The sequence below is a fragment of the Protopterus annectens genome, chromosome 7.part0, assembly GCF_019279795.1.
Source record: "Protopterus annectens isolate FY-2018-M chromosome 7.part0, PAN1.0, whole genome shotgun sequence".
In the NCBI taxonomy this organism is placed as follows: Eukaryota; Metazoa; Chordata; order Ceratodontiformes; family Protopteridae; genus Protopterus; species Protopterus annectens.
In genome coordinates, this window is record NC_056739.1 from 103,247,846 (window position 1) to 103,268,296 (window position 20,451).

Genomic DNA, 20,451 nt, shown 5'->3' on the forward strand with positions numbered 1-20,451 from the left:
ACATAGAAATGGAGAAGGAAGAGTACTCCAATAGGAATCACTGCAATTAGGCTTCAGAGAACAGGCAAGAGAGGTCTGGAATTTACTGGAGAAAAGTGGAAAAGGAACCAAGGTATTGGGAGCAGATATTTAGAGAGGAAAGATAATACAATGGGAAGAGGCCAAGAAGTAGATTTGCAGTGCAGGCTAGAGACTGCCTTCTTTATCAAAGATTAATGTCATAGTATAGGCAAAGAAAAAGGAATAGGGGGATCCTAAATGAAAGACCTGCACTGGTGGAGTTCGTAGTAGAATGTAGAACAAAAACTGTGGTTAAAAAAGGAATAATTAGTAGGGCATATAAAATATTGCATGATGACTATAGTCAATCAGAGGACATTAGAATTGGGAAGAGTGATTGGATAAGCAGTTCACAAAGAAACAATCAGGGATATATTTACGGCCCCCAAATAATGCAACAAAGTCTAGAAGATTTAGGATTTTTACTTAGAAGTGTTTGCCCTTAGTAGATTCCAAAGCATTTTTCTTCAGGTAGATTGCAAATGTTGGTGGTGTGATGGGGAAGAGAAAGGTAATTGTGGGCATATTTTTTGGGAGTATAATGAGTTGACAGACTTGAAGTATTCCTTGCAGACTGCTCTGTCAGAAATACTGGGTGAGCAAATTGGTGTAACTAAGAAAATGTTTTATCTGATGTCTTTACACGTGGCTTCAACCTGTGGATTATCAGATCGGACACCGGCCAGATCTTTCAGACTTCCAACTCACTCACCAGGCTTTGCTTTCCTTACCCACAATCCCCCACTCTTCAACTGACCCCTCAGATCTAGTTTGACACCATTCCTGTTAGCAGCTTGATCCAGTTCCACATTAGCTTATCCTTTATTGAATAGCTTTTGTGTGGAGTTTTCTTGATCTTTACTGCTTACCCTTGCCTAGTTTCTGTTTAAAAGTATAGTGTGATGTTAAGTTGTCTATCTCGCCTTCATTCTTGCTGGATGGGTTCGGAGCCGACCTCGGCTCCGACTCGGCCACTCTAAAAGCCCGAGAGTTGGTTCCACCGGCTCGAGGCTCTCCTTATATCCCACAATGCTAGGCGAGAGTTACCTCAGATCTCGTTTGCCGCTACAGCTTCGAGGTTGGTTGTTTCTACTGGTTCCTGGTGAGTACTATTTTTCTTGTGAAAATTAGTCTTTAAAACCCCTTTAAGTTAATATTTTTACTTAGTTAGTGTAGGTTAGAAAACTTTTATTCCCTACCCAAAATAATTTCCGTTTCTTTCCCCAAGAACCTTTGGTTCTTCCCTTGGGCCTATAGGCCTTCCCTTCCCTAGTGGAGTGTGTGTGTTTATTGTAGTTTATTGTAGTTTTAAATTACTAGTATTACTACTAAATTTATTGTGTTAACCTGACAGGGTATAACTTGTGTGTTTGTGTGCGTGTTTGTGTACACCTGTCAGACAAAATGTCTAAAGAAGCAAAGGTCTCGATTCAAGAAGTGTGATGCGTGCTGTCAGAAAATGTCTCTGACAGACGCTCACACTTCTTGTGTCTATTGTCTGGGGCCTTTGCACCTGCAGGACTCCTGTGCTGTGTGCCATGGCTTCAGCCCCAGGGTCCTGCAGGAAAGAAAAATAAATTAATTCTTAGAGGCTTACTGAAGCCAGAGGATTCCCTGTCTGTTTCAACAGGGAAGCCCTCTAAGGCATCTAGGTCTTGACCACGCATCTGAGCCGAGACCTCAGGTTTCTCAACCTTTGCCTTTATCGGCTCCGGCTGGAGCCGATAAGTCTCAGTCCACAGTTTCTGTGGCTCCTCGGCTCCGGCCGGAGCCGAGGTTATTGAGTTCCCGTGTCGGCTCCGACCAGACCTTCGGAGCCGACAACCAGGAAGAGGTCCAGGTCACCATCTCTTGGCTCCGTTCATTCGGCTCCAGGATCTCCCCTGCTGTCTGAACGGAGCCAAAGGTCTCACTCCTCTAGGTCATCGAGGCTGTCGGATCATGACCTTCAGAGGGTAGTGAGTCGACTACTTAAGTCCGAGGCACTAGCCCAGATGCTTCAGAGCCCGACTCATCAGTCGATGCCTGCCCCGTCCATCAACATTTTCCTCCTTCGACTCTCTTGAGTTCGGAGCCGGGTCGCCGGAACCGAGACTGTGATTACGCCGGAGCCGATACAGTTGTCTTCGGCCCGCCGCCGGCTCCGTTTTCTTCTTTGGAAGAATCTCGGCGCCGGACTTCCTCGTCGGCTCCGAGGGGTGAGTGGCATCGGACCCTTGTCCGACCCCTCTCCCTCTCGGGCTTGGCGCTGGTGAGTTCGGCTCCGACATCGGCCTCGGAGCCATCACTGTCGGTGCCGAGGGGTTCTTAGCTGCTCGGAGCGGGGACCTCTGGCTCTGCCTGACAGGGGTGCATTCGAGGTCATGCGGAGTGTGTTAGAGCCTGGCTCTACTCCACAGTCGGCTCCGTCCGCCCCTCCCTCTATGCTGCCTCAGGGTAAGTCGACTCACTCCCTCATCCCGGCCCGCAGAGAGCCAGCTCCTCAGGAGCCCCTGTGGGATTTCATCCTCTTCCGAGGCCTCTCCTGATTTGGCAGAAGAGCCCCTCGGAAGAGGAAGTGTAAGAGGAAACACATTGACTCACCTGAGTCCATCACGTCAGACACAGATTTGGATGATTCTGAGGGTTCTCCCCGTTCCCCTTCTGAAGATGTCTCATTTGCAGACATTCTGGAGATCCTGAAACAGAGGGAAATTGGCCAGCCCTCAACCCTTCGGAGGACGAATCTGTGTATCTTGAGGCGTTTGGCTCTCGTCCTTCCACCTCCTGGGTGTCCCTCCTTGACCCCCTCATGCAGGTGGTTGCTAAGAAGGCATGGACGGCTCCTGATTCAGTGGACCCCACTCCCAGGAGACCCTCTAAGTTCATCACAGCTCCAGCAGACAAGCAATTTTTAACAAAAGGAGTTTCTGTGGATGCTATGGTGGTAGCTGCTGCCACAAAGAAGGAACTGGCTGATCCTTCAGTACCTGTCCATCCACCTAACAAGGAATCTAGGTCCATGGATAGGTGCGGAAGCGGATGTTCTCCTCAGCGACATTTACCATGCGTTCGCTGAACTACCTGTGCCATTTCACTCGTCTTCAAAGGGACTTGATCAAGGAAGCGAGTGAAATGTTAAAGGATCCTACAGCTGCGGGTTTCCAAGACAAGATGAACACGCAGCTGGCTACCCTTAATTCCATATCCAACTCCTCCATGCGCCTCCTTTCTTACGCAGCTGATGGAGCGAGCAGAGCCGCAGGGACAGGTGTGGCCTTACGTAGGCACGCCTGGATGCGGCTATGCAATTTTGCGGACCCTTTCAAGACGTCTTTCACGAACTCCCTTTGATGGATCATCTCTTTGGTCCTCAAGTGAAAGAAACCCTGACTAGGTGCGAGACTGATGGCAAGACCCTTTCTGCCGCCGGAGTCCGTTTTCGACTCCTTCCAGGCCTTACCCCAAAGGCCAGAAGGGTGGAAAGATGTGGTTCCGTAAACAATCTCAAGGGACTTCGCCTGACGACAGAGTCGCTTTTCCTACCAAAGGCAGAGGTGGGAATAACAATGGTAGACGCCGCCCTAGGGGCAGGGGGTCCGCAAAACCAGGGCAATCGGGAAGCCTTCCTGACAAGCCCTTTCAGCATCCCTGAGGTGTTGCCCGACTGCCCATCTTCGGAGGCAGTCGGGGAAGATTGTCACTGTACCCAGAAGCCTGGCTATCCCTGACTCAAGACAAATGGGTACAGTCCATCATTTCGAAGGCTATTCTATCCCTTTCTTCGCTTTCCAAATCAGTCAAAAAATCCCTTCCAGATGTTCCACCCGCTCAAAGGGATCTAGCAGCTTTGGAAATTTCAAAACTGCTTGCAAAAAGAGCAATTCAGCCAGTGCCAGCAGACTAACAAGGATCCGGAATCTACTCAAGGTTCTTTTTAGTTCCAAAGAAAACAGGGGACTGGAGACCGATATTGGATCTCAGTGTCTTGAACAAATCAGTCAAGAAAACAAGATTTCGGATGGTCACGCTGCAATCCATCCTTCCCCTTTTGGGCAAAGGAAACTGGATGTGCTCTATAGACCTTCGGGATGCGTACTATCACATAAAAATGAACAAACGCTCCAGAAGATTCCTCCGCTTCAGGCTGGGAACCAGTCATTTTCAGTTCAGGGCCCTGCCCTTTGGTCTCACCACTGCCCCCCGGGTGTTTACCAAATGCATGGCAGTGGTAGCTTCTCACCTGAGACGACAAGGATTCCAGGTGTTTCCATATTTGGACGACTGGCTCCTCACAGCTCCCACCAAGCATCTCCTTCTGATGGCCAGAGATTATACTTTTCGCGTTTGTCAAAAACTGGGTATTTCAATAAATTGCGAAAAGTCTGTTTTGTCGCCTTGTCGTACTATTACCTACATAGGCGCAAATCTAGATACTATAAACATGTCTGCAAGGCTAACACACCAAAGGATATCAGACATTCACAAATTGGTATCACTCCTTCTCAACAACAACAGAATCAAAGCCAGGTTAGTTCTAAAGGTGTTGGGAATTATGGCAGCAGCCATACCTCTCCTTCCATTAGCCAGATACCACATGCGGATCCTTCAGTGGATGCTTTTTACTCAATGGTCATACCAGGAACTTCCAATGTCTCACACCATTGTGATCACGCAGGCGTGCAAAAAGCATCTCATGTGGTGGATGTCTTCCCCCCATCTCCTGTCGGGAAGACCCTTTGTTCCACCTCCTCCGGTTGCTACACTGACAACGGATGCCTCCCTGATTGGGTGGGGGGGGGCATTATCAGGGCAGGACAGTCCAGGGCACATGGCAACCAAACGAATGCCACTTGCACATAAATGTTCTGGAGATGAGAGCAGTGCTTTTAGCGTTGCAAGCCCTTCAAGACTCTCTTCCCTTGGGAACAATTGCAATCCAGACAGACAATATGTCTGTAGTGTGGTACATCAACAAACAAGGCGGAACCAGATCATACCCCCTGTGTCGAGAAGCACTCAGACTGTGGCAATGGGCGATTTCTTCTCAGCGTTTTCTGATAGCAACGCACATCCCCGGGAAGTCCAATCATATTGCGGACAAGTTGAGCAGAGCTATTCTCATGCCTCACGAGTGGTCTCTGAAAGACTCTGTAGTGAGAGAAATTTTTCTCAAGTGGGGTCAGCCTTGCTGCGATCTTTTTGCTACTCCCCAAAACAGCAAGTGCAGAGAATATTTCACTCTATTCCCTTTACCAGGCCAACCCAGCAGAGACGCTCTAGTCCAAGTTTGGCCCCGGGGACTTCTGTATGCATTCCCTCCTTTCCCACTGATCTCTCAAGTAATTCAGAAAGCTATCGCTCAGAAGGCCTCCTTGATCCTCATTGCTCCTTACTGGCCTCGACAAGTGTGGTTCCCCTTTCTACATCGTTTTCTCTTGGAGCGACCATGGAATCTGGACCTAGTTCCATATCTTTTGATCCATCAGTCGGGTCAGTTTAATCGCTCCCTCCCCTCTCTGAACCTCACTGCTTGGTTCCTCCAGTTCCAACCGTAGCCAGGCTTCCTCAATTATCTCACTCTGTTAGAGATATATTGATAGCTTCCCATAAATCTTCCACTCGAAAGATTTATTTGAGTAAGTGGAAACGCTTCTCATATTGGGCACAAGGAAAGGACATAGATCCTTTCACCGCTTCCATCCAACTAGTCCTTGATTTTCTAGCTGAACTCTTCCATGCAGGTTCATCTCCATCTACACTTAAGGTTCAATTGGCAGCTATTTCTAACTTCCATGTGGGTATTTCTGAATCTGCCCTAATGTCCCACAAACTTTGCAAAGCCTTTTTGAAAGGAGTTTTTCTTCTCAGACCTCCTATAAGAAATCCTCCTTCTCCTTGGGACCTAAATTTAGTTCTTGCTCCTTTGATTCTTTCCCCTTGCGAACCTGCAGCTTCCTGTTCCTTGAAATTGTTATCATGGAAAACTCTTTTTCTGGTAGCTATTACATCAGCTAGAAGAGTTTCAGAGCTTCAAGCACTCAGTTGTCGTCCTCCTTATCTTTTGTTTCATAAGGACAGAGTATCCTTACGAACTAACCCGTCCTTTTTGCCTAAGGTGGTCTCGACATCAAATCTAAACCAAAGCATTGACCTCCTGTCTTTTTCCAGAGTATTCCAATAGGTCTGAACAAAAATTACACTGCCTGGATGTTCATCGTCAATTGAGGTACTACTTGGATAGAACAAAACAATTCAGAAAATCTGATCAGCTGTTTGTCTCCTATGCGGAAAGCAGAAAGGGACTTTCAGTTTCAAAGGTATCATTATCCAGATGGCTAACATCTTTGATTTCCTGGTATATGAAATTAGACAACAAAAATTGCCTAATAAACCTAAAGCCCATTCCACCAGAGCTTTGGCTACTTCTTTAGCCTTCCAAGACAGACTGCCTATTGACACCATTTGTGCAGCGGCTACTTGGGCTACTCCTCACACTTTTATTTCTCATTATAAGTTGGATTTAGCTTCTAGGCATAGAGCTAATTTTGGTTCCACTGTTCTCAGGAGTCTGTTCCATTAGGCCACCCGGGACAAGGTGCTAGGGACGCGGTCCCATCCAGCAAGAATGAAGGCGAGATAGACAACTTAACATATAGAAGTTATGTTCTTCCCATAACGTTCCATGTTAGTTGTCTTCTTCTTCTTCTTCCCCACCCTCCTTCCCTCTGGCCTGGACAGACCTAGAGGAGTTGTGATCGTGACCTCTCTTTCTACCACCTCTTTCTTAGGCATATGCTGTTGTGCATATTTCCTGGATCAGGATGTAGGTCACCCTTCTACTTCCTGTTTTTAGAGGTGGACTCTGTTTTAGAATGATTCTGTTACTATTATAAGCTGGGGTTAGCTTACAAACGAGATCTGAGGTAACTCTCGCCTGGCATTGTGGGATATAAGGGGAGCCTCGAGCCGGTGGAACCAACTCTCGGGCTTTTAGAGTGGCCGAGTCGGAGCCGAGGTCGGCTCCGAACCCATCCAGCAAGAAGAAGGCGAGAAGAAGACAACTAACATGGAACGTTATGGTAAGAACATAACTTCTATTTACTGTAGGTAGATGGTTAGTTATGTTGACTTTGTTAGGATGCGAGTTTATAGTGTGTGTATTGGGCTTCCCACCTTTTCTTGTGTGTAGCTTTCTGGGTCTTAGTTTTAGAATATTTGGAGGCCTGCTGTTTTTCTACTTGTTGTAGTGGTTAGTAATTTTAGGATGGATAAAGGTTTTAAAAAAATGTGTCGCCTGCGGGCATAAATTTCCTTTACAGGATGCACATGATAAGTGCATATATTGTTTAGGAGTTGCCCATCCTGACTCTTCCTACTTGATTTGTGAGGGATTTGGGTCAAGGTTAATCAGTGAGCGACAGGCCAAGTTGGTCCTTAAGGCCTTCTTCCCTCTGGGCCTCCTCCTCCTTTTTCCTCAGCTCTGAAACTCTGGTCCTACAGTTATTGCCACCAGGACCCCAAAACATCCAAGGGGGATCTGAAACGGTCTTCCTCGGTTTCTGTTCCAGGTCTATCTTCGGACTCACTTGTCCCGAAGGTTGCATGACTTTTGGGTGTTCTGGCTGCCTTCACACCAGTGACAGCTCTAACTCCACAGAACCGATGACCTTCTTGCCGACTGCTATCAAGGCTCCAGCTCCAGGTTTTCCTAGCCCCTTCTTGGTTAAAAGGGTTTCTTTGGGTTAGGCAGCTTCCCCTTCTCCTCATCCACTCCACTGAAGATGTCATTGGAGTCCTCACCTTCCCCGCAACAGTTCTGGGTCTCTGTCAGATAGGTTTGTCGTCATCTAAACAACTCTCCAAGCCTCACGTTGTGTCTGTAAGATGTAAACATCTTAACCATTATGACAACCTCCCACCCCTGAGAGGATATTCTCCTCTAAAGCGATGTCAGGTTTCCCCAGTCGGTGTTCCATACCCTCTCTTGTCTGGACCTGCAACTAATCATCAGCCCGCTCCTGGACAGCCTATGCTGGTTGTTCTCCAATCTGCTCCCATAGCGAAACTTCCTGCCTCGTCCCCCTTTCCTCTGACTTTGCCAGAGAAGAGGTGGTGTAAGAGGAAGCACTTCGACTCCCCAGAGGAGTCTCTCACAGAAGATACTGACCTTGTGAAAGGAGAGGTATCCCCTAAGTCTCTTTGGGATGACACTTCTTTTTTTAATCTCTTGGAGCTTCTTCACCAGTACAGGGGCTGGATCCCAGAAGACCCTTGCCTCTTCGGCATGGACCCATCCATGCCGTGGGTGATTCCCCCTCCAGACACGCTTTAAGACTTATTGTCTTGAAAGGTGTGGAAGGAACCCAGCATGGTGAAGCTCTTTCCCAGTATGCCCAATACCCCTCCCAGGACTGACCATATTGGAGTAAGAGTCCAGCCCTGGATGTATGTGTGATGGCCAAAAAGGAACTCTGAGGAGAGCTCCTTGGTCCATCCCCCAAACAGAGAAACTCAAGCTTTGGACTGTTTAGGTAAGTGCTTGTATGCCTCAGCCACGTATACTTTGAGAGCAGTTAATTATTTCTCACACTTGACTAGATTCCAATATGGACTGATGTCTGAAGTGTCAAGGAATGTTAAAATGCAGCAGTCTTCAGAGATTCAAAAGATGCTGGATAGACAGTTGTGTATACTGCTGAAGATTGCCAATGTTTCCATGAGGCTCATTTCCAGTGCAGCAGATAGAGTGTTCTGAGTATTAGTTTCTAGCATAGCTGTGCGTCACCACTCTTGGATGCAGTTATGTAACTCTGATTGCTTCAAGGCATCCTATCAACACCCTGTTTGACATCTCCTCCTTGTTTGGGCAGAAAATTAAGGATACTCTAACTAGGAATGAGCAAGAAAGGAAGATGCTGTCTGTTGTAGGAGTGCAGTTTGCTACTCCTCAGTGAACCTTTTTAAGGAATCAGAAGTGTGTGTGTGTGTGTGTGTGTGTGTGTGTGTGTGTGTGTGTGTGTGTGTGTGTGTGTGTGTGTGTGTGTGTGTGTGTGTGTGTGTGTGTGTGTCTGTGTGTTGGGGGGGGGGCAAAAATCTTTTTTAGAAATTTGCCGTAGTCTTCTCAGGATGCTCCTTGAGAGGGTTACTTCTGAAGCCGGGAGGGGGCCATTATGGAGACCGCCTGCGAGGCAGGGGTGGACCGCAGCATTAGGGTTTCTATGGAGCCTTCTCCAGCAAGCTCTTTCAGTGGCCCTGAAGGGTTGTCCAACTGTCCTGCTCTGGAGAAAGTCAGGGATCATTTGGCTCTTCAACCAGATCTTTCAAAAAATGCAGTCCGTTATTTGCTTCCTTTTTAATATCCAGGCTGGGCTCACTTGTGTTTAAAGTGAATTTATCCAAGTGTCTGACAGACTGTATTTTATTTGCATACTTTATGAAAGGCAAGACTGTTCCTTACATGCCTAAAGGTCATTCAGCAAGGGCCATGGATACTTCTACAGCCTTTCTTTCTGTAGTATCAATGGGTGATATTTGTGCAGCTACTGCTTGACTGGGTCACCACACGTTTGAGTCACATTATAATCTGGATATTAAATCTAGGTCTGGGGCTTCCACTGGCTCTACTGTGTTGTGGAATATCCTTCTCCTGAGGAATTTTTCATGGCTGAGGACTCTGTCCTGCTGGTTGAAGCAGACAACAATGGATACAAAAGTTATGTAACTTGCCATAACAATAGATCTGTGTTGTCTATCTCTGGTTCATCCTCCCCCCTCCTGCCCCCTTCTTTGGTTGGTATAGCAAACGTCCCCTTTTTGTGATGACTGGACATTGGCTATCATCTGTTCCTTGCCTTTGGAGTTCTGCATCCTCCTTGGTTGGGGAATCTTTTTAATATATATTGAAAGTGGTTGCCATGGGGTAATCTCAAACTGAGGATTGGGGTGGGGAGTGGAGAGTCGTGGGTGGGAGAGGTGGAGCATTAGAGTTTGGGGTCTAGTGGAATTGTCCAGAGACCTGCACATTGAACCTGACGAAGACAGACAAGATGGTTCTATCATTATGGTAAGCACCTAACTTTTGTTTTATGGGGATAATACAACTGGGCTCTCAGGCCCATTTTCATTGGAGGTCAGGGGAGAAAAGCTCTATTAAAGGTACAAAAATTACAATTTACAGAGAAAAGAGAATTTCAGTTTCTTAAATGGAGTTTTAGAATCATGCAATGGGTAATACAATCAAGACAGATGAGAATACACTTTGATTTTTGTGGCAGTGTTGGTAATAATAGCCAGGGAATTGTTATGGCTAGGCTTGTATAGGCACTAGGGCTGATAGCCTAGTACCAGCCTATGAACCTATGAGAGACCATCATGTCAGGCAAGTGGGTGTTAAAAGTTGTATCCAGAGGCTATACTTTTCTCTTTTTAGAAATTCCAAGGTTTTATTACAAAGTTGTATCCAGAGGCTATACTTTTCTCTTTTTAGAAATTCCAAGGTTTTATTACAAACATCTCCCAGACTTTGCACCCCATCAGAGACTGCAGCCAGTGTTAGAGATTCATGAGCTGCTGGCAAACCAAGTCATCCAAGAAGTCCCACCAGTCCATCGAGGATCTGAGGTCTACTCAAGGTTCTTTTTGTTACCAAAGAAAAACAAGAACCTCAGGCCTCTTCTGGATTTAAGCAAATTGAATCCCCTTGTGAAACAGATCACGTTCCAGATGGTCAGGTGCAGTTCATTCTACTTCTGTTGAGGAAGAACGATTGGATGTTCTTGACGGACCTCAAAGATAATTTTCATCATATAAAGATGAGAGGTGCTCCAGGAGGTTTCTGTGCTTCCGTCTGGGAGCCGATCACTGCCAGTTCAGAGCCCTGCCAATTGGTCTCACCACAGTCCCACAGGTGTTTGCCAAATGCATGGCAGTGGTCACATACTGGCTCTTACTGCAGGGTTTCCAGGTCTTCACTTAACTGGATGATGGGCTCCTTATCACCCCCAGAAAAGCATTACAGGTTATGGGCATCGACACCTTACTCCAGTTATGCAACTGCTTGGGCATTACTGTCAATTATCGAAAGCAGAATCTGTAACTTGTTCAGGCTTTAGAATTCATAGGTTGCCACTTGAATACTGTCAGTCAAATTGACAGACTCCCAAGTTCCAGAGTGATCAGCCTTCAGTCTCAGGTAGTGTAAGTTCTTGCACTTTTGGAAGCCTCCAACTCATGCAGTCTTGAAACTCCTAGACCACATAGTAGGTTCAACAGGATTGGTCCTTCTAGCTAGTTACCATATGAAAGCTGTGCAGTGGACCCTGGCAGTACAGTGGTCTTTCTTAACTCATCCATTGGACTTTCCAGTAAGATTGACAAAAGTGTCATGATCAAATTCAGTGGTCATTGCAGTCCCCCTTAGTGACCAACAGCAGATTGTTTCTTTCCCCTTTTCCTTCAGACATGGTCACCACAGACACCTCCCTTCTTGGGTGGGGAGGCATTTTGAGGGGAGGACATTTCAAGGATCATGGTGTTCTGAGGAGGCTAACATCCACATCAGTGTTCTGGAGATGAGGACTTTCATCCTCACATTACGGGGTTTTCAGGATACCTTTCCCAGAGGTGTGATTTCAATACAATCTGGTATCTCAACAAGCAGGGGGGAACATGTTCTTATCCTCCTTGTTGAGAGGCCATAAGAGTTTGGCAATGGGCGATTTCATCTCCGCCATTTCTGGTTGCTAAGCACATTCTGGGGAAGTCCAATATTCTGGCTAACAGTTTCAGCAGGAACAGTCTGCTTCCTCATGAGTGGTCTTTATGTCCGAGAGTTGAAGCTGAGATTTTCCAGTGCTAGGGCACTCCATGTTGCAACCTCTTTGCCTCTCCATCCATCACAAAGTGCCGCAGCTATTATGCCTTAGTCCCTCCTCTGGGCAGTCGCCCAGTGCTGCTGTGCTCTTTGCTTGGTCCCTGGGACTCCAGTATGCTTACCCCCCAGTTCTCTGATTGCAAAAAGGCTCTAGAAGGCAGCCCACTGCAAAGCGACCAGGATCCTAATAGCACCCTTCTGGCCTTGTCATTGTTTGGATATGCATAGACAATTCATACTTTTTTTTTTTTGGACCAAACCAAGGCCTTTAGAAAATCCAGTAAATTATTTGTTTCCTTTTCAAGATTTAGGTTAGGCACACCTGTGTCTAAAGTGATTGTATCCAAGTAACTGTCAGACTGCATCTCTTTTACATATGCCTTGAGAGGTAAGACACTGCCAATCTAGGGGTCATTCTGTCAGAGCTATGGATACTTCTATGGCTTTCTTTTCCAGAATGTCCTTGGGTGAAGTTTGTGCAAGTGGTATTTGGATGGGCCACCATTCCCTTATTTCCATACCTCTCAACCGTACCGTATTTTCCAGTTTTGAGGTCAGAATATTGGGGTGCCATGAATTCCAGAGTGGTCCCCTTCAATTCTGATTTTTTTCCATTTTTATTAAGTAATGGCTGACGTCACCACGCATCGTCAGTGTATCCTGCAACGTCATCAACGTGCATGGGCGTGTGTGATGACATCTGCTTTGTGAAGCAGAGGACTGCCTGTTTGTGGGCTCATTCAGAGACTTTCGTGTCTGTAATTTGGATTGTATTAGCATCAGCAGTGAGGGAGCAGACTCTGGACTGGAGCTGTACTGTGTGTGCACTGCGCACAGTTTTATTTAAGTTACGTTAGTTAACTTCTACAGAAGGAAGCGACAGCCCACCCAGGCTCAGCGCCCGTCCACCTGTGTTCGCAGCACACGATGGAATCCATATCCATTCCTTTCCATTCCTAGGTCAGGATGAGAAGGTTTACTTACTTGACGTCCAAAAGGAATTTAAAAAAAAGTGTTACACGTATAGCAGTCTTCATTACAATTAATTGTCAATATAGTTATTTTTTTAATGGGACCTGTGTTACAGCTTTTTCTGAGATGGAAAACTAAAAGCTATTTGCAAATATGTTTATGCTGTGGAATGTATGGCAAGCTCAATATCCAGAAGCAGTGATGCTGGTTTGGGGTATCAATGATAAATCTAGATACTTTATTTAGAGTTGTTTGAAGGCTGCTTAGTAGCTATTGAGCAGATGTGGCTGATATGGCAGCTGTGTTAAATGTGTCTGGTACTTCTGTGGCTTTCCTGGTTAGGAGACAGGAAATCATCTAGTGTATAGAAACAATTCTAGTTTTATGTACTGATTTTTGAATTTGTTGGGAGAAAATATGCTTAAGCATACACACACACACACACACACACACACACACACACACACACACACACACACACACACACACAGTGAACCATTAAGTTGATTTTTAAATTGCCCATTCTTACCCTTTCATAAACTGTGCCACTTTATCTTTTTCAGTCGTTGCACTGTAAACCTGTCATTAGCGGACCGGAGTTCCGCTGTGGCGACCCCTAACCGGGAAAAGCCGATAGACACAAACAAACAAACACTGTAAACCTATTGAAGGGCAAAAGCTTTTTTGTATGCTCATTGCCCTAAAAGCGAATATGAAATGCATATCACAGATTGCAGTTTGGAAAACTGTTCAAGCTTAAAATAATTTTGAAGAACAAGATGTAGCACATTGAACATGGAGAACAGTAAACTACAAAATCAGGGAGAAAAGTGTTCATAAATGGAGTAGGTTCCCACTTAACGGCGTCGCACAAGCCCAAGGACAAGACTGCCTTGGGTTCTAGAATAAATAAGATGAAGAGAAGCCCCACTGCTGAAAGAGTAGAAAAACGGGGACACCAGAGAAGAATTAGGCAGACTATACAGTAGTATTAAATAACTGCAAAACGGCCAGATACACAGGGCTGTCTTCAGTCAGACTGCCTACATTTGCTGGAACATGCACTGCAATTATTTGTTTCCTGAAGTTCAAGTGGACACATTGTCAGCGCAGTAGTAATTGGTGGCCACTCTAGCATTTCTGTAATTGGTTGATGCCCTTAGTAGGGCATATCTGGTTTCAAAAAATATATTTCTTTCTGAAGCCAATTGTTTTCCAGTGCAACTCTGTTAAGACGGACTTTGTTATTCATTTACAGGAATACTCTTGATAGATTTTCAAACGGCTACTGTGCACTTAAGTATATTGAGCATTTATAAACATCTGTCATAAAGCAGAGAAAAGCAAACGCTTTGCATCCTAATGCCGCTACTGTTGTGCGAGCTGCATAAATTTAGTTTATATGCTTCCTACCCCCATAGAATACTGCATCAAAGCAAATAGTATGAATTATTTTTCAACCACATGCCTGCTGTTTTTCTCTAGTATAACTCAAGTTATTTGACCTGACTTTTCTTTTTAGTTATCATGACTCATCATGTCCAGTGTATCCAATGTTATGGCAACTGAAGATAAACTAAGATTTTAAATTGAACTTTGCTTATCTCCGTTTCACCTGTATTACTGGACTGAGCCTTCTCCAGCCATGTGCTTTGTGTCTTTTGAAACATTTCAGAAGCAGTGTCCTCAGGAACATGCACAGAAATCTGAAAGGCCTTCCCGTGCCTATGTCGGCTATTTGGAGCCAAGGTAGTTGGCTATGTTGAATTAAATGAAAAAGGTCTGGGAGAGGCGTTGTATCTGCAAGGCTGAGCCCAGACAAAAGTCCATGGCTCCTCTCTCTGTTTCTCATTCACATGCCAAAGCGAGCTGTGTGCCATCAAGCACTCTATTAATCGGCCGTGTCTGCCTCAATTCCTGATGTGCCACAAAGGCAAATAAATGAGCTAAATAAAATGTTCTTCTTTGATGTCAGGGAATCCAATGGATTTTTTTTTTGGGGGGGGGGGCATGTAAAGAGCTAGAAATGGGCAATGTATTTAAAATTAGTAAAAGAGGCAACATTTGGGAATCAGAAACGTACATGATACTGGATAATAGTGCATTAAATGATATTTAGAAATTTCTGCTTACACAAAGCAAGCCTAAACTGTACTTATAAGATACTGACTTGGAGTGTTAAGCAGTTACTTTTATTTTTATAAAAAAGACTTGTATTTTAGTTTTGCACAAGTTTGATACAAGTTCAAATACTAATATAAATAAAACACTATTCTGTTTAATATTTTTCTGTTCTTCAGTTTGCATTTAAAAGTTGGTATCCCACAATTCCATTGGAATGGGCAAGATTACATAATTATGCATGAACATTTTATGTTAATCAGCATACAGATGTTTGGCCAAGCGTACCTATTTTTCATGGGCCTTTGAATAGATTTTTGATGATTCCAGGTTGAGAGGTATGCTTATTTTTCATGACAAGTTGAGTATTCAGTTAAGATCCAGGGCTTCTTTGGGCTCCACTGGGTTGTGGAATATCCTTCCTTAGTTCCTTCCGAGGATTTTTACATGGCAGGGATTCTGCCCCACAGGTTGAAGCCAGATGGAGAAGACATCATCAGATATGAACATTATTTACTTACCATAACAATAGATCCGTGTTGTCTAGCTCCGTGTAGTTCAGTCCCCTGCCCCCGCGTGGGTTATCTATGATGAGTTTCCTTGTCAGAGATGATTGAGCAATGGAGGGCGTTTTCTCCTTATTCTTAGAGTCCCTCTTACTCCTTTTGTTTGGGGAGCTTTGTAGCTTAGAGATAGTCTTAGATGGGGCAAACTCGATCTCAGTGGCCATTTGAGGAGCGGGGGATTGTGGGTAAGGGAGGCAAAGCTTGAGTCAGAAGTCTGAAGATTTGACCCGTGTCGGATCCGATAACCCACAGGTTGAACCAGGTGGGATCTATCATTATGGTAAATATGTAACTTTCATTTTTGAGCTGTGATACAGAATCAGAATTGCCTAGACATAGTAAGGACTTGCTTAGTGTAATTTTGGTAGTTGTCAAAAAAAAAAAACAGTTACAAGAAAATGGAAATCAAAGTCTAATCCAACCATATTAGAAGTAGTGAAAATAGTAACAGAGATAAAAGAACTGAACATGGCATCTTTAGAAAAGAGTAGGAGCAAACTACATAGAAAAATGCAAATTATGGGAAAAAGATATGCAGAATAATGTCTTGGAGGAGGAATAAGGTTTAAGGGAAGGCAGGATTTGAATGAGTTATGTAATGTTCAATGGACAGTGAATATATAGAAGATTATATGTGAGGTATAATGTTTGCCACTGAAAATATGTCAGTATGGTTTGTTTTCATTTATATAGATATGTGATTGCCTATGTCATAAGTGATTATTCAATAAAGGTGTTTTCTATTTGGAAAAAAAAGATTGCATAGGCTGTTCCACATTTTAACTGTATATTATGCCAGTATCCTGGGATAGGGAGGAGTTAACCTGTGCTAAGGGGATTCCAAAGAGCTGTATTGTCTCACTATTACTTGGGTAAGTATGTCCTGGCTTATACCTCTTAAATTGTCAGATCAGTTTCTTTCTTCTTGATTTACAAGATGCGTACTTGGTAAGTGCTTGGGGGAGTGACTTGGGTTTGGTCTGTCCTCCTAATGCAACATGTGATATCACAGTGTGCATGAACATGTACAGTACTGAGTACGGGGGGAGCGGGGTTGGAGAGAGAGAGAGAGAGTACTGAATTAAAACAGGAGAGAGGATACACCCACCAAGGAGGCGCCCTTCGTACATGAGCTGATGTTGTTTTGTCACATACTATATGATGTTTGGAATGAAACATAAAGATTTGTTGAATATTAAGTGGTGCATTATTGAGATCACAATACATTCGTTGTTGAATGCAACAAAATGCTTATGGTACACTTGATTGTGCCATTTTGCAGTGACCTATGATCTCACAAGTCCATTCCTTCAAACAGGTTCAAATCTATAAGTATATTTCATGTTGGCAAGCCCCCTCAGCAGCCCGCAAAAACCCTCGGTACTTATAACCGACTCCAAAGTTGCATCACCTTTGGGTAAGTTACAGCATTTGTAGACTGAACAGCCCTTAAGTTTGTAGTCCACTGAGGAATGACAAGCTCAAATAAATCAACTCACGTTGTCCAAAGGTGAGTTACAGTATTTGTAAGTTTGAATGTTTTTAGAATTGTAGTTCACTGGAAAATGGAAAAAAAAATTCTGGTCTTATACTGCAAGTTCAGATACAACTTAGCAGGTGAGATATGCAATGCAAAACGTAGAAATTGCTTGCTTGTGTTAAACTGAAAATATGAGGTATCTAAAGCATTTCTACCTTTTTTCTTACAGTCTGAGCCTGAGGGATTTGCTAATTTCCATCTCTATGTCTGTGCCGCTTTCTTGATTAAATGGAGGAAGGAAATCTTGGATGAACATGATTTTCAGGTACAGTCTATCAAAATTTGTTCTGTAACACTTACTGCATGCACACAAATGCTTGCCATTCGATGTGCTTTTTGTTCCACATAGGTAGACCACATTTTTTAGGGCTTAGGGGATATGGGAAGAACTGTTTAGCTTTTCAGACAGTCATGAAATCAGAGCTGATACAATAGCTCGGTCATCAGTACCCATCTGAGTGACATAAAGATGGGTCAAGAATGACTGAAAGGAACATTGTCCTGTTTGCTGTGCTGTACTGTATCATTGACTCATCCTCATTATGCACCAGTTCCCGTCTTCTGAGAGACTGTGAAGAACATACAGCGTAGTTCTTTGGGGCCTCATGTGCATTGTGCTGCTTTAACAGAGAAGTAGACTGCATGCTAGTAGTTAGCTAGCAGTAAGTTTCCTCATCAGGCTGTAACATTATCAGATTAGACAGAGCCAATGAAAAAGCTGGGGGATGTCAATATTTTCTACATAACACACTAGATATCTCACACACGCACACACACACACACACACACACGCACACGCACACACACCTTTCTCTGACTCAGAAATCCTACTAACCTTGCTAAAGCTAAATGCAGTCATGGCTACAGTGGATATAAAACGTGTACACACCTCTGTTAAAATGCCAGGATGTCATGTCGTCCTATCTCGCCTACATTCATTACTGATGGGTTCGGAGCCGATAATCGGCTCCGACTCGGCCGACTATTTTCTAGCACGAAGTCTCTAATTGGCTGGGCTAACCGGTATCCCAGGATGCACCTTGCCCAAACCCCCAGATCTCGTTTGCCGCTCGTTGAGTTAGGACATGGTCTCGAGCTTGGCTGTGGCTAAGTACATTTTTTGACTAAACTTTCTAAAGTTTGATACCTTTCTGTCAGATTAAAAGCTATTCTCATAGCTATATTGTGTTTTGAGTGTGTTTGAGCTTGTTGCTTAGTTTTGTGGAAAGTGTGCGTGGTTTCCCTTGTGTTTGGCGGGCTAGGCCCGTTTAATTTAGAGGGACCTAGTCCTCTCCTTCGTATCGTTTTCAGTGTGTTCCCTAAGGCACGTTTAAATTAGAGTCTCTGTAGTGTTTCCGCCTTCCCACCTGTTGTTGTTGTGTTTGGATATTAGTGAACATGTCTAAAGAACAAAAGGAGCATAAACCCTCCGGGTTTAAAAAATGCTCTAAGTGTGCCTATAAAATGTCGATCACAGATGGGCATGCCATCTGTGTTTATTGCCTTGGTGCGATTCATTTACAAGAATCCTGCAGTGTCTGCCATTCCTTTAGCTCTAGGGTGCTGCAGGAAAGAAAAAATAAACTAATTTTGAAGGGCCTGGTCAAGCCCTCTTTTGAAGAGGATCTAGAGTCTGCTTCTTCTACTGGCAAGGCTAAATCCACCAGAACTAAGAAACGATCTCCGGCTCCATCTAGTTCCTCTGAGCCCCCGGAGAAGATTTTGAAAATAGTTACAACCTCCTCGGCTCTGTTGGCTTCGGAGCCGCAGGACAAGAGCTCTGGTTTGGATACTGCTTCCTCGGCTCCATTGTCCTCGGGGCCGCAGGAGGTATCAGTGGTACTGGAGTCGACCTCGGCTCCAATCATTTTGGAGCCAATTCAGAGCTGGTCACCCAGTGTTAGACAGGATTCCATAGGTAGGAGATCCTCATCTCCTTCAGTTGCCTCCAAATCCTCTAGGTTATCTGATTTGGACGTGGATAGGGTGGTCCAGAGGCTCCTTCAGTCGCTGTTGTTAGCCAAATTGTTTTCGGCTCTGACCCAGTCGGCCCCGGAGCCTACCCCCTTGTCGGCACCGATGATTCCTCCTTCGAGCACCTCTGTGCCATCGGAGCCGGAGTGTTCGGCGCCGAGTGATGTTTTTACGCCGGCTCTGATACCCCTGGCGGGTTTATTGGAGCCGTCGTCGGCTCCAACCATTTCGGTTCCATCATCTGGTTTCGGCACTCAGGTTTCCTCGGTCAGGCCCGAGGGGGATGCATCGGGACTTCTGTCGGCCCCGAGTCTCCCTCTCAGCGCTTCGGCTAGGGGGATCCCGACTCCAGTTGTGATCTCGGAGACAGGTCAGTCCTCGGATTTGGGGGGACCCGCCTTTGAGGCCATGAGGAGCGCACTGGCCAGGTCATCAGTGACATCACTTGGATCGGTCACTCCGTCCCCATACACCCCGGCTAGAGCCTCTGACGCCCCTCTATCTGTGGACAGCGGAGCTCAAAGGCCTGAGGACACCCCCATGAGTAGTCCCCAGCTTTCTGAGGGGCCCCTCAGAGTCTGTGCCTGAGGAGCCTCCCAGGAAAAAGTTGTGCAAGAGGAAGCACATAGACTCCCAAGACGAGTCCATCACCTCGGATACTGACCTCAAAGATGCAGAGGGGCCCCCTAAGTCGTCCTCCGATGATGTCTCCTTCTCCGACATCCTGGAGATTTTGAGGCAGAGAGGCGACTGTCCTTCCAAGCACCCCCCTGAGGAGTAGTCGGTATTCCTCAAGGCCTTTGGAGCTCAACCTTCCGCCTCCTTGGTGTCTCCACCCTTCGATGAACTCTTAGACCCGATTTGTCGAAGGGTGTGGGAGCACCCTGATTCCGTGGAACCGGTGCCCAGTCCAAATAAGTTCCTGTCTGCTCCCCCCAAGAAAAGAGTTCTTGACAAAAGGGGTCTCTGTAGATGCCATAGTGGTGGCGTCAGCCACTCAGCAAGAAGTTGCAGAGGCTTCTTCCTCTGTCCATCCTCCTAACAAGGAGTCCAGGAGTATGGATCGTTATGGGAAGCGTACCCTGTCTTCAGCGACCTTTACACTGCGGTCACTGAATTACCTCTGTCACTTTACTCGGCTCCAGAGAGATCTCCTCAAAGAGTTTGGAGATACTTTGACGGGTAACATGCCTGAGGCGGTAGCGCAGACTATTAACGCCCAGTTGTCTACCCTTGGTTCCATTGCAAACTCGTCCATGAGGCTCATATCGTATGCGGCCGAAGGGGTGAGTAGGGCAGCTAGTTCAGGCTTGGCTCTTAGGAGGCAAGCCTGGATGCACCTGTCACTTCGCGGAGGCCTTCAA

At 45.4% G+C, this 20,451-nt stretch overlaps 1 protein-coding gene across 1 annotated transcript in view; it reads left to right on the top strand.

Moving 5' to 3' along the window:
• Nucleotides 1–20,451, top strand: part of TBC1D22B (TBC1 domain family member 22B) — a 1,162,021-nt gene that overhangs the window by 1,004,532 nt on the left and 137,038 nt on the right. Inside the window, exon 12 of the mRNA XM_044076529.1 lies at nucleotides 17,283–17,378. Coding sequence (XP_043932464.1) covers nucleotides 17,283–17,378 — 96 coding nt within the window. The remainder of the gene's footprint in view (nucleotides 1–17,282; nucleotides 17,379–20,451) is intronic.